At 48.7% G+C, this 15,593-nt stretch overlaps 1 protein-coding gene across 1 annotated transcript in view; it reads right to left on the reverse strand.

The window, feature by feature from the left end:
• Positions 1-14,049, reverse strand: part of LOC143386490 (palmitoyltransferase ZDHHC19-like) — a 31,678-nt gene extending 17,629 nt beyond the window's left edge. The window contains exons 1-5 of the mRNA XM_077107998.1: positions 13,919-14,049; positions 13,437-13,558; positions 12,751-12,890; positions 11,820-11,992; positions 11,280-11,369 (exon numbers count right to left, since the gene is read on the reverse strand). Of these exons, the coding sequence (XP_076964113.1) occupies positions 11,280-11,369; positions 11,820-11,992; positions 12,751-12,890; positions 13,437-13,558; positions 13,919-14,049 (656 nt within the window). The remainder of the gene's footprint in view (positions 1-11,279; positions 11,370-11,819; positions 11,993-12,750; positions 12,891-13,436; positions 13,559-13,918) is intronic.
• Positions 14,050-15,593: the final 1,544 nt, after the last annotated feature.

Here is a 15,593-nt window from a genome sequence, read left to right on the forward strand (position 1 = left end):
TCATACCCAATCCCAGGATTGTTTGAAATGTGTGTTAAGTCACATAGACAAAGAAAGTACTGTCATGAAGCAAGAAGGGACTTATACTACTGATCCCTACAAACAGAAGGCACTGCAGGCTGTGAATGGGGAGCACACAGGGAAATACCAGGTCAGTCAGAAAACAAGGTCAGAGCCTTTATTGTGGTTTTTAAGGGAAGGACTGGGTAAAGGAGCATAAGTTTTGAATTGTTTGGTTTGGCTAACTCCAATAGGCTGCAGCATTTAGGAATGTCTCTTGCAATCTGGTACCTGGCCCTGGGGCAATTAGGTAAAGGGAACATTAAGAGCTTGCTAAAAGAAGAGGTTAGAAGTATAGCCCCCACCCCCAGTGGTTGGTATGCATATAAGAGGTGTGCCTTAGGCAGTTTTTTACTGTCTTTAGGAAATGGATAACCCCAAAGAAGCAGTCCCTTATTTAAAAACTACAACAATAACAACAAAAATCAGAATATAAAGGTATGATTAATACATTCACAGACAGTCCTACTTGTTTTGACACTTTTCATCTTTTTTACTAACTCTTTAAGTGTCCATCTCCCTTTCTAGGTCTGTGAACAATGAGCACGGGGTCACATCTTACTCTTGTCACTGGTGGGTATTCAGCATATGCCTCTAAATTAATGAGCCAGTGTGTGTGTTTAGGCAAAATTGAGGGTAGGTATAGTCAGCCAAAAGAAAACAAGCAATCAAATAATAAAAACTGTGAGTCAGCTAGGCAAGAGAGTCAGCTTCTGTCCTGCTGCCCACTTTGGCTCTTCAGATACCACTGGGGCAAAAAGAAAGCCTCCCCCCACCCCTTTTGCAGCCTTCCCCCCATACCTGTATTCTCTCCAAAACTGCAAGAAAGGGAGTAGGTACGAATGAATAGGGAGACAGCCAGAGCTATCTTCTCAGTATTCCCTCCCCAAACCCCAAACCTGCACTCCTTTCTCGGCCCTTTCCCCATTTGCTTGGTCCTATGAAATTCTAGCTTGGTCTCTGTGTTTTCTTTAGACAAAAGAGACAAGCTTGAGGAAGGGAAGCAGTGGGAGTCACTGTGTTAAAATCTTGACAGGCTCTTGGCTCATGTCCTTGTAAAATGAGGGAAATACATAAACTCAGGGAAAACTGAGCTTACAATTGTGCAGCTCCACCCTGTCTCCACCTCAGTCCTGTCCCTGACTATGGCCCTTCTACATATGTTGGACCTCCAACTCAAGGAGGGGCTTCTCACTCTTGAGACAGATGGTATTCTCCCTTAAATGTGTATCTACTTTCTAAATAAACCTTTGTCTCTGCCTTTGCCAGACTCATGCTGAAATTCTTTGCTGCCCTTCTTGGAAGAGATCTCTTCTCCATGACAGTCAGTTACTGAATTAGGCATGGTCCTGGCCACCCGCCTCCCATAGATGGCATGCCAATCACTGAACCTGTCACAGGAGAAGATATTTCTCTGAAGAATGGTCTGAGAAGTTTCCAGAGAAATGGAGAACTTGACTCAAGGCCAGCAGGGTTCTTGCAGACATGACAGAAAAGAATTTTACCATGCACCAGTCAAAGGCAGAGACAGAGGTTTATTTGTGAAGTCGATACATATTCAAGGAAGAATGGGGGCTTATCTTAAGAGAGAGACCCCTTTGGGGAAAAGCAGGCTATCTCCAGAGAGACAGACAGCAACCTGTTGGTATGGGGTGTTAGTATTTGCAGAGGGAGGATAGCTAGGGGCTGGTCTAGAGGTGGAGGCAGGGTAGAGCTACACAATTTTACACCCTCCTTTGCACATTGCCCTCAAAGTTGCAAGTGTTGGAGGGAGCCTTTCACATTTAGCGGTTTATGGCGCTGCTTTTGACACTTAGTATGTCTCTCTGTCTTCCCAAATTACTATCCCAAAATGACCAGTTTTGCAAACGAGAAAAGGTTTATTTAGGAGGCAGCCAAGCCAGAAGACAGATCAAGTCTCAGATCTCTCCCCCATAAGGTTTAGGGATATTTATGATAACGAAGCAGGGAGGTCCAAGGTACGGGGAGAGGTGATTGGAAGTAAGGAAAATTGAAGTAATCAGTGGTCTGTACACGTGGAATCAAATTTCATTGTCTTCATAGGACACATATTCAGAAAGTGTTGTTGGTGGGGACAAAAGGACAGTGCAAGTAATAAATAATGGGTCAGATCAGAAAGATGGAGGCTGGTTTGAAAGGAAAAGTAATAAAATGTTAATACCTCTAGAGCACTTCCCCTTTTCCACCTGTTGCCAAGGTTACCAGCCTCCAGGGATTATTCCTCCCTGCAGGGAGTTGTAGGGGCTGTTAATGAATGCCTCCTAGGCTGCTCCCTTCTTGCCAGGACCCCTGATCCACTTCCTTCTGGCCCTTGGATCACTCCATCTTTTAGGTCAAGTAAGCAGGTTGTGAGGAAGTGAAGGCATGAGAACAAAGGAATTCTAAAGTGTGTAAAAGGGGCAGGACACCCCCACTTCCTCAGACAACCAGCTCCTCTGCCCCAGGGGTCCTAGCCTTGCCTCACCCTCAGCCACTTGCAGGCCTTCTTGGGTGGGGCCCTCAGGGCAGAGCAGGACAGGGCTGAGCCAGAGGCAGCAGGAGCACTATGGGCACAGTGCAGGGTTGGAGAGGGGTTCAAACTGGCCGCCTTTTCAGTAGACAGCCCTGTGCTGAACTTCACTGCCAGCTCTAAGTTTGCCTAGAGAGTGGGGCCCTGTGGTCACTGTCCAAGCCCTTCCCCTGCTGGAATGGCCCTGGAAGCAGGAATGAGAGTGGTCCCCTGGGAACCAGAGAAAGCCATCAGGCTGATGCCACCAGGTTATCTTGGGCAAACTCTTCCCTCTGCAGGACCTAAGAGCCCCATCTGCAAAACTGGAGGTGGCAGACAGCTGGATGAGGTATCCCGGAGTCCCTACCCTCCCTAAAGACTTAAGAGTCTGTGACCCTCAGTGTGATATCTATGATTACCTTGAGGACTCCAAGTTTTAGCAAAGGGAAGACAGATTCTCCTGTGGCACATTAGTTGGCGGCAGAGCTGGGTGACTAGGTTGAGTCTCATCCTATATGCCCTGACTTCCCAAGAGGCCCATGAGGAAAGGTCTGGAGATGCTAGGCTCTCCATCCCAGGTTCTGAGAAACTGATGTGACTCCATTTTTGAGAAATCAGCTTCTACCTCAAGGCCTGTCCAGAGGGAGGGGGCATGACTCTTGTCCTTGGAAAAACCCACAGAAGGTTCTTAGGCACATACCCACCCTGCTGAGTTGTTTAACAAAAGGGATCTGTGGTGCTAGGTGACCCTGACTCAGTTAAGCTAGGTGAGGACCCATAGCAACCCCCTAGCAACCACCAATCAGCAGGAGACAGGAAAAATATCTGAAATGTCAGGTGACCTCCCAGTAGTTTCCGTGATGTATAACATGATTAGGCAACCCTGCAGTTTGGCATAGAGACTCTTGCAACCCTTCCGGGCCTAAACCAATCAGTTCAAATATATCCATCATTTGAATTCACCCACTACCCTTACCCAACGTGTTCCGGCCAGTGAATGTGCTCATCAATGTTAAGAATTGTTGTTTGATTTTCCCGCGGTATAAAATGATTTTCTGTGTGATGTTGTGATGCATAGTGTATCCCCCCAAAACCTATAAATTCTCACTAACTAAGGGTTGGGACTCACTACTCAGGACCGCTGAATTGCAAACGGTTGAGAGTCCAGGCGCGAGCCTGCAATAAAGACTCTTGTGTAATTGCATCAGATTCGGCTCCTGGAGGTCTATTGGGGTCCCACGAATCTGGCATTACGGTTCTAGGAGCTTGTGGGCACCTGGTAGCCCTGCAGGCGTGGGGGCCATTTCTTGGCTCTGGCCCAGGGATGGCAGAGTTTCCTGGGTAGGTGGACAGTGGGCCCCATAACTGGTCCCCTATAACACCCCTTGTCTTATCCATGGGCCAAGGATTGGGTGGGGCATGTCTGAGAATCAAGGGCACATTCAGCAGAAATGAGAAGGGGGCAAAAAGGGAAGGGGGTGCAGCCCAGTTGGGTCCTCTCAACTTGGCAAGGAGGCACAAGACTGGCCCAAGGCTTAGGGTAGAGGGTATGGTGGAGGACGTCAAAGGAAGGAATGTTCTATGTCCCACTTAATGCTCAAGAAGCAATGAGCCTGATCCAAGGGTCTTTCTTAAGGAAATCCTAGGAATCCTAGGCTGGGGGCAGGGGGCGGACACACCTAAAATCTTCATCCCAGAGCAGGAAGTCTTTGCCTTTGGAAAGGCCATGTCCTCTTTTGAGAATCTGAGGGAAATTACATCCTTTTCTAGTGGGGAAACTGAGGACCAGATTGTCAAGGAGATGTGTCACATCTAGCTTAGGACTTAAAAGGCCCTTGCCTGAGACTGAGTGAGGCCCTGTATACCTGAAGGCAGGGAGCCAATGAGTGCAGACCTGAACCAGGCAGGATGGCAGGGGGAATGGCAGGATGGCAGGGGGACAGCCAGCGGGGCTGGAGGAGGCAGCATGAACTCCTCAGAGACTGGGGCCTGGCCTTCTGGGCCCCGCTTGGAGCTGGACTCCCTCCAGCACTCCCCCACCCAGGCAGTTCCATGATGCACATCCAGGACTTGGCCCAGGCTCCTGGACCACCTCTCTCCTCCCTCACTCAGATCCAGTTTATTGGGAGGGCTGTCCTTTGGGAATGAGCTTGGGAGCCTCTGGCTTCCCCACTCGGCCTTTCCCCCTGTTGGTCAGCAGGGTTGAGACATCCCTACTGCACACACAGATTCACAGGCACTAAAACCTGGGCACAGGGACTCCTCCCCTCTTTCTCTGCCATGTGCCCATGAACTTGGGCTTCCCAGACAGAGGAAGTGAGCAGGAATAAGATTTGAGAAAAGCCTTAAGCCCCAAAAGGACTTGAGCCCAGGGAGATAGATATTGGGACAGGGAAAGGGGATGAGAAGTGTTGGAGTTCAAGCCAGGGCAGGGGGGTGGGGCTGGGCCTGGGCTTCCCAGGAGAGGTTGAGGAGGGAAGGAAGAGGGAAGAGCAGTCTTGTCGTGGGACTTTGTGGTCTGGAGACTTGGAGACACATCCTGCATCATAGGTCACCCACCTCCTAAAGTTGGTCAGAAAGGATAAGGGGCTGGGCGAACACACCCCCGAGGATGAACTCATACCAAACATGTGCATACTCTCTCTCTCTCTCTCTCTCTCTCTCTCTCTCTCTCTCTCTCTCTCTCTCTCACACACACACACACACACACACACACACACACACACACCCTAGGGACATGCATCTGACCCCTTGGGTGACATCCTTTTGCCTCCACCTTTATCACACAAGATGGTTTCACCCAGATACAAGTATGGAAAGAAGCAGTATAGTTTGTCTGTCCTGATGCTTCATGTGGCAAGATGATATGGGGTCCTTGATACAAATTCAGAGAGCCCCACAACCACTAATAGTACTCTGGAAATTCTGACATGGTTGGGTCGCCCAACTAGTGGAGAAAATAACCATAAATCATTCCAGCTGCATCCATTGCTTGCCTGCTGTGCACTAGATGAAACACCTCACCTCCTCCTCCAACAACCTACTACGAAAGTGATATTATGCCCAGTCCCAAGATCACACTCTGGAGACTAACAGACACACGGTTTGATGTGCCCCCTGCCCAACACTCTGGGGCCTGCAGACTCAAAATTCCTGAGCCTACCCCAGGGACAGGACCAGAACCAGCAACTGATGCACCCCAGGGGGAAGGGACCAGGGTGGGACACAGTTGCAGGAGAGATGCAGGATGAATGCCCCCACCCTCCCACATCTGGGGAGGAGGCGCCCAGGAGGGGGCTCCAGACTGACTCAGGCTGGCTCACCTCCCACTAGAGGGCTGGGCCAGACTTGGTTTTCAAATTCCTGGGCAGCTGGCACCCCCTGTAGTCAGACAGGGATGCTGCAGGACAGGGCTTGCTCCATCCCTAGTGCTAGCTGGGGGTTTTCTCTCCTCCCATCTCCAGCCCTTGCCAGGAAGCCAGCCAGGTCAGTCACTGTGATTATTACTGTTGCCACATTTTAAGGATGAGAGAAATGACAAGTGTCTTGCTCAAGGTCAATGAGCTAGACAATGTTGGTTCCCTAGCTTGGGTTCTCAGAGAGCAAGGATCTTTCCCTTCCAAGAGGGCTTTGTTCCAACCCCTCAGAGCCTCCCTACATCCCCAGGAAACACCGCTTCTCTAAACCTAGAACAAACAGACAGAGCAGCCATAGGAAGAAGTAAAAACTATTTACAAATGTACAACAGGAATGGAAGTCTTAGCACTCCCAATAGGGGAGTGATTGAGGGCTCAGCTACGAGAGGCCTCCACATGGAGGCTCAAAAGATGAAGTTCAGATGTCCTGGTATCCAGCAGTTTGAATGGGTGAGTGAGAGGCTCGTGGATGGGAGGCCAAGTCTTCTCTGTGGGCTTTTTGCTGCGGCATCGGGCTGATGGAAATCTAAACACATAAGTCAATATATGGGTGTTCTTTCTAGCTTCTACCCTGCAGTTCACAGTCATGGCTCTGGGCCCCAGGAGACAGGACAAAGGAGAGGGCTTTTACCCCAAGTAATGCAAGGGCCCTTGGTGGACACCATGGGTTATCTACCCTACTGCACTCCTAATGCTCCACTTCATATATTTCACATGGGATTTCAAGTACAAATTTCCATTAAAAAAAAAAGAGCCAGGCACAGTGGCACATGACTATAATTCTAGTGGCCTGGGAGGCTGAGGCAGGAGGATCACAAGTTCAAAGCCAGCCTCAGCAAAAGTGAGGCACTAAGTAACTTAGTGAGAACCTGTCTCTAAATAAAATACAAAATAGGGCTGGGGATGTGGCTCAGGGGTCGAGTGCCCTGAGTTCAATTCCCTGTCCCCCTTCCCCCCAAAAAAGAATCTCCTTTAAAACATAAATTAGTAGTCTCCATCCTCATTAATAACTGAGGAAACTGAGGCCTAGAAAGGTAAGGGACTGGCCAAGGCCAACTAGCAAATTAGTGGTGCAGTCTTTTCTCTTTGTCTATTCAGCAACACCTGGGAGTACTCTGAAACCTGGAACCCGCACACTCAGGTTCATATTTCCGTTCCTTAAGCTCCATGTGCTTCAGCTTCAGGGCCAGCCCAACCTCAGGAGCCTCCCCCAACACATGTGTGACCCACAGACATCCTTCTCCCAATGCACACCCACTATTCCTCACCTCCTGTAAAGCTGCAGCCTCGCCACTCCCTGGGGGGCCCTGCCCATGTGTTGGAGATGTGGGCCCAGGGAGCTCTGTGGGACGGTGTTGACGGGAATATTGTGGCGAGAACCGTGTGTGCACTGGGTCCCCTTGCTCAGGGTCCCACTCCGTGCCTTCCGCCTGCTGCATCCAAGTAGCTGCAGACATGTACCTGGGGCGTGATAGACCAAATGCAGGGAGTCACTACCCACCTTGGCCTGGTCCCCCTGACCACCCTCACCCTCAGCTTGGAAAGCACAGAGCCCAGGGTTCCCAGCCAGGAGTCTCATCCAGGCTGCATTTCCCCTCTACTCCATTTCTTAGGGCAAGAACCTAGAAGGGCAATGAATAGGGACGTTCCCAGAGGCTCCCAGAGTGCCTTGGGGAAAACCCCAAAGGAAAGGACAATGGGTGACAGGGCCTGGGAGCTGGGGTCAGGGACCAAAGAAGAAAACCCAGCTTTATCTCACCCCACTCCCACCAGCCCCAGAGATCCACCACTTGAGCCTTCAGTTTACCAACTCACTTGGGTCCCACTGGCATACAAATGGTCAAATACCAGTTGTTGGCACAGCCCTGGTCGAAGGGGTTGTTGTTCCGGAGTGATTTGCCCTGGAGGGAGATGGGGATGGGAAGAGGAGCTCAGAATCAGCAGGACTGGGCAAGGCCATCTCACAGTGACTCCTCCTAAGTCAGTCAGCTTAGCCAGGGCTCAGCCCAGGCCTGGAGCAAGATTCTAAGGGCAGGGGAGCCCAAGAGTGACCCAGGGCCTCCTGCCTTCCTATGCTCCTAGGAAGAGTGACCTCCCTTGACCCACTTGTGAGCAGCTCTCCGCAGACAGTGCTGACACTGCACTCCTTTCTCCTGCCTTCTCAGGGCTCCTCATCATCCTGTGCCTCCCTGTGCAAGATCCTTGTTCTGTCTCCATTGGCCACACCTGTCCTCTTACCTCATCCTTCCACACACCCCCCTTTTTAAAAAAAATATTTTTTAGTTGTTGATAGACCTTATTATTATTTTTTAATTTGTATGGGGTGCTGAGGATCAAACTCAGTGCCTCACACATGCTAGGCAAGTTCTCTGCCACGGAGCTACAACCCCAGCCCCTTTCAGATACCTTTTAAACTCTTCCTTGTGCTGCTCAATTGCTCCAAAGACAATGTCACCACCCCACTCCCACTTCATTTCCCCACCTCTCATTTTTTTTTTTCTAAAATTATGCCTTAACTGAATTTCACTATCTGGGAGGACAGGGGCAGTGGGGAGGCCCCATCATAGTTTCCTAGTCAAAAATCACATGGCCCAGGAAAATCTGGGCTGAAGGCCTTCAGTACACAAAGCAGTAAAGGTCAAGCTCAAAGTAAAGGCAGACCACAGGGCTGATGAATAAGGGCCAAGCACAGAGTCTCAGGTGGGAGGAGGACCAGATATGGCAGTGGTGGGCTGGGGATTAAAAGGATGGGAGGTGATGAGCAGGTAGGCTCCTCTGTCTGTTCACTGTCTCGGGGTCTGCAGCGTCCCCTCCCCCACTGATGCTGCCCACCAGTCTTACTGAAAGAGCCTTTAGTCAAGAGATTGCCATACTAAAGGAATCCCAGGGCAGAGATGCCCACCCCTATCATTCCTATTCAACACTAAAAAGAAAAAGCAATAAAGATACACAGATTGCAAAGAAGGTAATGAAACTGTTCTTCACAGATGACAATTTTCTATGTAGAATGTACAACAGCCACAAAATGCTGAGGGAGAACTCAGTGGTTGAGCACCCCGGATTCAACCCCTAGTCCTAGAAAAACAACACTAAGGACTCCTGCTCTTGGGAAGATGCTATGAAGAAAATGGAATGACAAGTCACAGATTGCAAGAAGAGATGTGCAAAACCTAGATCTGAATCTGATGTAGAAAACTCTTAAAACTCAATAAGAAAACAACCGTTTTTTCAAATGGGCAAAAGATTGGAGTAAACGCTTTTGGGGGGGAGTGGGTACCACGAATTGAATATAGGGACAGTCAACCACTGAGCCACATCCCCAGTCCTTTTTTTTTTTTGTATTTTATTAGAGACAGGGTCTCACAGAGTTGCTTAGTGCCTCGCTTTGCTGAGGCTGGCTTTGAACTCGGAATCCTCCTGTCTCAGCCTCCCAAGCTGCTGGGATTACAGGTGTGCGCCACTGTGCCCTGCCAGGAGTAAACATTTTACCAAAGACCCACTGAAGGCCAAACAGACATGAAAATAGGCTCAACATCATTACTCATTAGGAAAACACAACCTGGAACCTTAATGAAATACTACGACTCATTTAATAAGACAGGTTTGATTAAAAGACAAAACAAAATAACAAAGGACAGTGTGAGGGGCTGGGGTTGTGGCTCAGTGGTACAATGCTTGCCTAGTGTGTGTGAGGCACTGAATTTGATTCTTAGCACTGCATATAAATAAATACAAGGTCAACTGATACCTAAAATATATTTGAAAAAAAAAGTGTGAAATGTTGGTGAGGATGTGAAGCAACTGGAATTCCCAACATTGCTGGTAGAATTTAGAAACCTTACAGTTGTTTTGGAAGACAAATTTGGCAATTTCCTACAAAGTTCCACACGTGTTTACCTTATGACTCAGCAATGCCACCCTTAAGAATTTATTCAACAAAAAACAAAACTTATGTTCACATGCCTGTGCATCAATGTATGGGGCAGCTTTATTTATAACTACCCCAAACTAGCTAGGCATAGTGGCCCACACCTATAATCCCAGAGGCTTGGGAGCCTGACGCAAGAGGATGGCAAGTTCAAAGTCAGCCTCAGCAACTTAGTGATGTGCTAAGCAACTTAGTGAGACCCTGTCTGAAAATTAAAAAAAAAAAAATTTAAACATAATGGGATGGGTGCTAGGGATGTGCCTCAGTAATTAAACACCCCCCGGTTCAATTTCTAGTATGAAACAAACAAAACAAAACAAACAAAAATACTCGCAAAAACTAGACATAATGTAAAAAATCCTTCGTTTGATGAATGTATAAACAATCTATAGGGCATCCATACGCTTCTACACAGCAATAAAAGAAATAAAATACTGATATGAGCGACAACATGGATGAATCTCAAATACATTGTCCTAAATAAATAAAGCCAGAGAAAAGAAGGCAATGACTCCATTTACATGTGATCCTGGAAAAAAAGAAAAACCAGAAGGACATAGGGAGAGAGACTGACAACAACAGGTGAATGAAAGGATATTCTGGAGTAAAGAAACTGCCTAAACTTGATCATGCTGGAGAATGCAGGACAGTATACAGTTGTCAAAATCCCGTATCCTAGACTAAAAGGGTGAATTTTGCAGTTTTAATTTATTCCTCAATAAATGAGTTTTTGTTGTTTTTTCTTTTAAATCCCACCATGGCTCCCAGGTTTCCACTTCATCAAAACTAAATTTCACGCTCAACTTTTAGTGGCTTTTTAATCTTGACTCCTCCTTATAAATTATCTGGCACCTTGGGTTTGATTTAGAATCGTTCCTTCCTCATTTCCTTAACATCCTACATTCGGGTTTCTCTGCCTTTTTGCAAAGGTGTGCCTCTCACAGACAACACCCTCCTGTCTTCCACCTTTGCAAAATCACACCTAGGACAGGAAGAGTGGCACGTCCTCCTCTACAATGCTGGCCTCGCCAAACTCAGTTTCTTGCAGGCTGCTACACCACTCAGGACCGACCCCCGTCTCAAGCGTTTCCCTAGGTGTCTGCTGGTGTTATTCTGATCACAGGGTTCTTATCAACACAAGCGCATGATGCACCCATCCCTCAAATAACAGGCTCTCCATGCAATGCACCCACGAGGAAGAATGACCACTGAGCTCCAGGGGGAGGAAAGATCTGAGCTGCATCTTAAGGGGTGGGTCTGGAAGGACTCATGAGGCACCATCAGGACCAAGGGCAGTGAAGATCAGCCGAAAGTGCCGGATTCCCAAAGATGCAAGATGCCTCCGCACCGTCTGGTATTGCAGTACTCGCTTACCTTGCTCACCGACACAGCCTGTATCATCAGGAGCAGAATGACAGGCAGCAGGAGTACCAAGACGGGTACAGCTACTGCGATGCTGTGCATACACAAGCTAAGAAGAACAGACAAACTCTTCTCTCCTGGCCCCGCCCAACGACCCACAGCCCTCATTAGCCCCGCCCTGGCTGGCCCCGCCCACCCACTTTTTCCTCCCTGGACTGGACAATTAATCCAGCACACCCAAGAGAAACCTCACCCCACCATGCTGGCCTCCCACTTGACCCTTTTCAACCTTCATTACCCCACTTCTTGGCCTCCCTAGATTCTTAACTCCATAGTCCATCCTACCACGCCCATCTCCCTGACCCCACTCGCCTTCAATCTGTCCTTCATAGGTCCTCCCAAGTAGCTTCTCCCTTTAGCCCTGCCCACAACATCAGCCCTCCCTCGGTTAACCCCACCTCTTGGCTGTCCTGCCCCTTGGCTGTCCGTCCCTCCCCACAACCCATTCTCTTCCCAGTGTGGGCCCTTGGGACTGGGTGGATACGCCATGGCTGAGTCCAGCGACAAGGGCATGTGTCTTGTACGAATGAGAAAAAGCACACTGGTAGCCAGAAGAACAACCAGATAAAGGCACAGGGACACCAGCAGCAGCACGAATACGCGGAAATTTCTTTGACCTACACAATTGTTTACCCACAGGCAGTGGTGGTCAAAGTCCTAGGGGAGAGAAGGCAGACCTTGAGGGTCTATTTGGCTTAGCCCAATACCCCCAAATCTTGAGGCCCCCCCTCAACCCAGCCCCTAGACCTCCTGCTCTTGGCCCTGCACGTGAGCTCCCATCTCCAGGGTGAAACCAGCACGTCCATGGATAGAGCACAGTTAGGACGCCATGGCTCATCAGGTCATTTGTCATGAGTGAGGTCTCTAGAGACAAGACCTGCCTGGTGTCACTTTGAGCAGGATACAGAAAAGCTGTGAAGCTGTATTTTTTCAGATACTGGGTAAGGATGAGAAGAATTTCTAGCCCAGCCAGCCTTCTGTACTTGGAAACCCGTGCAAGGTGTGCACATGAGAGAAGAGCACTCGGAACCCAGGAAACCCTCAATTGGACACCCAGAGGTGGACAGGCAACAATACCCAGAACAGGGCAGCAGCCAGCCTAAAGTTATGGGTATCTAGTATCAGCAAGCTAGTGGGACAGTCACTGCCTTTCCTCCCCTTGACTCCACCAGGCTCAGCACAGATGGTGCCCTTTGCATGTCAGCACCTGTGCAAGCAATGCCAGCATCTCAGGACAAGTGCAGAACTGGAGGCAATAACATATATAAGTGACCAAGAGTGGCTGAGAGCCACTTGTAGCAGTGTGGGAAGATGATCTCATACCCACCCCTGGACCACATATGATGTGAGGTTCCTGGTCCTGGCCAGGTGCCCTGGGATGGGTTGGTGAGTGGACAGGAAGGAGGAGTACTTACCTCCACACAGATATTACAGAAGGGACAGTGGTGGGTCCGGGGTGGACAATGGAAAGAACACTTCGAGCACCACTGCAGGCGAAAGGCCGTGTTGTTCACTCGTGCTATGTATTGAATGTTGGGGTCCTCTTCTAAGGAGCCTGGCAGGGGAAGAGATTTGGGCAGTGGCAGGAGGCCCTTCCACCATTCTACTGCTTGGGGCTGCCCCATAGCATCATTGGGCAACAAGAAGGGTGGGGAGGAGGAGTGCAGGGGAATCCCGGTCCCTGTTGAGCAAGCTGACCACTCAGATGGGCGGCAGTCAGAGAGAAAGGGCTGTCCAGCCACAGGAGCTCTATACAGAGCTCTCCCCTTTTGGAATAGTGATCAGTGCTTGAAGTCGTGTGTAAAATGGGAACGCGGAGGAGTGAACTGCGTGGTTTGGAAGGGCCTGCTGGCCTCTCTTGTCAGCCTGCCCAGTCCTTCCTTCGAAAGCAGCTGGAACACCTCCAGGATTCTGTTTTTTCGCACTTCAGTGGCTTGGGAAATGAAGTTCCAGGGCCCAAGTAATGATGACATGGAGGGAAGGGCTCCTGAGGCCACGGGGGCAGGGGGTGGGGTTGAGGGGGGTTAGCATGTTTGAAATCACCCCTATAGGCATCAGCCCTTGGGATACCACCTCCTTCTCCAGGGGTCTGAGGCCTTACCTTTGTGCAAAATGCCTGGGTCTGACCCGTTGAGGAAAATGAGGCTGCAGAAGGACAGTATAAAGAATAGGCCCGAAACCACGGCAAATTCCCACTGCCCATTCTGAGCCAACCACCGGCACCTGAAACCAGAGCCAGACTCAGTCCTAGTCTGGGGAAACCCAGAGCTCCCCACAAGGCCTAGTTCACCTGAGGTAGGACTCACTCGCCTTAAGGACTGATCTAAATATCCAGGTTAGAGACAGACCATGGAGACTCCAGCCATGTCATCAGACCATGTCACCAGCATTACCAGTCTCTCATAGTTCCCTAAATGCGTCAGGCACTCCAGACCTCTGTGCTTTCACATTGGGTTCCCTCTAACTCTATATCCTCCTTCCCCTGCTGACCCTCTCTCTCCACTTCCCTCCCTGCCTCTGTACTGTCCTTGTCTATTTTCTCTTCTGTGTCTAAGACACTGACACCTTCCATGGGAGACTCACGGAAAGGCGAAGAAGATGCCACTTATTGTAATAAGAAGCATTGCATTAAAAGCTGGAAACAGGCTTGGTTTCAGCCATGAGGATTCGATCGGAGGTTCATTTGGGGGCGTGATACTCTGTGAAGAGGCCATGGCTAGACCACCAAGTCTCACAGACTGAAGCCACCAACGAACTCTTCTGGGTTGGCACCCAGACTGCCATGACAACAGAAGTGACATCACAGAGGTTCTGGAATGGGGGCTCTGGCTGCTTCCAGTGACTTGTGAGATCAACCTTCCCCAACCCCCACATACGCACATGTTGTAGACTGGGACATCCTGCTCTGATGATGGTAGCTTTGTTGGAGCTTGTGATGATATGACGTGGTTTGTCCCAAAGGTTCAAAGGCTGGAGGGTTGGTCCTCAGTGATGAGGTGGTAGAACCTGAAAGAGGTGGGCCTAGTGGGAGGTAACTCAGTCACTCTGCAAGATGCCCCCTCAAGGGAGTAATGGACTTCTCATGGGCCCCCATTTGCTCCTGTAAGAGGGAGTTGTTATCAAAAGAGCCAGATTGGTCCCTCCCTGTTTTCTGACACACAATCTGGTGAACACCCTCACCAGAGATCACTTGCAGGAGCTGCCAAATCTTGGATACTGAGTTAAATAAAACTTACCTCCTTATAAATTATCTGTTCTCGGGTATTTTGTTAGAGCAACAAAAAGCAGGCTAATACAGAGGCCATAAATTATGTGAAGATGGCATGGGGAGAAGTTTGGTGATGGTCATCCCCCTTTCAGGCCCAGTGCTAATTGGAGTCAACAGTGTTCATTGCCTATCCTAGCTCCACTTCTTCCTTTTTGTTGTAACAGAGCTCCAGTTTGGGGAAGGAGGTAGAAATCTACCAATTAAATATCTTCCCAGTTTACTCACTTCCATGGTGGGATTTATGATGTAATTCTCTCTCAAAAATAAAATGAGCTGGGGATGTGACTCAATGGTTAAACAATCCTAGGTTCAATCCCTGATGATGATGATAATAACAATACTAATAATAATTTGTACATATTTATGGCATATAACATAATTTGAAAAATGTTACATTGAAGAACGTCTGAGTCAAGCTTTTTAACATATACATTACTTCATATTCTTATTTGTGGTGAGGACCCTTAAAATCTACTCTTTGAGTCATTTTTAGTGTAGATAACATTATCAACTGTACTCATTCTGTTGTATGTTATTATTAACTGTAGTCATTATATTGCACAATAGATCCCTTAAACTCATCCCTCTCATCTAAGTGTAATTTGTTCTCCTGGGACCAGCATCTTCCCCCTCCACAGCCCAGCCACTCCTGGGCCCCTGGCAGTCACCATTCTGCTCTCTGTTTCTATGAGTTCAACTTTTATAGATTCCACATGTAGGTGAGATCATGTGATTGTTGCCCTGTGCGTGGCTATTTCCCCCAATAAAACGTCCTTTGGCCTCATTCATTTGTCATAAATGACAGAATTTCCTTATATTTTTTTTAAAGACTAAAGAGTATCCCCTTATATTTCTAAACCACATTTTCTGTATCCATTCATGCACCGATTGGCTGGACCATAGGGTAGTTTTTTGTTTTTTGTTTTTGTTTTTTTTGGTGCTGGGGATTGAACCCAGGGCCTTGTCCATGCAAGGCAAGCACTCTCCCAA

Source organism: Callospermophilus lateralis, unplaced genomic scaffold (assembly GCF_048772815.1).
Source record: "Callospermophilus lateralis isolate mCalLat2 unplaced genomic scaffold, mCalLat2.hap1 Scaffold_1064, whole genome shotgun sequence".
Classification (NCBI taxonomy): Eukaryota; Metazoa; Chordata; class Mammalia; order Rodentia; family Sciuridae; genus Callospermophilus; species Callospermophilus lateralis.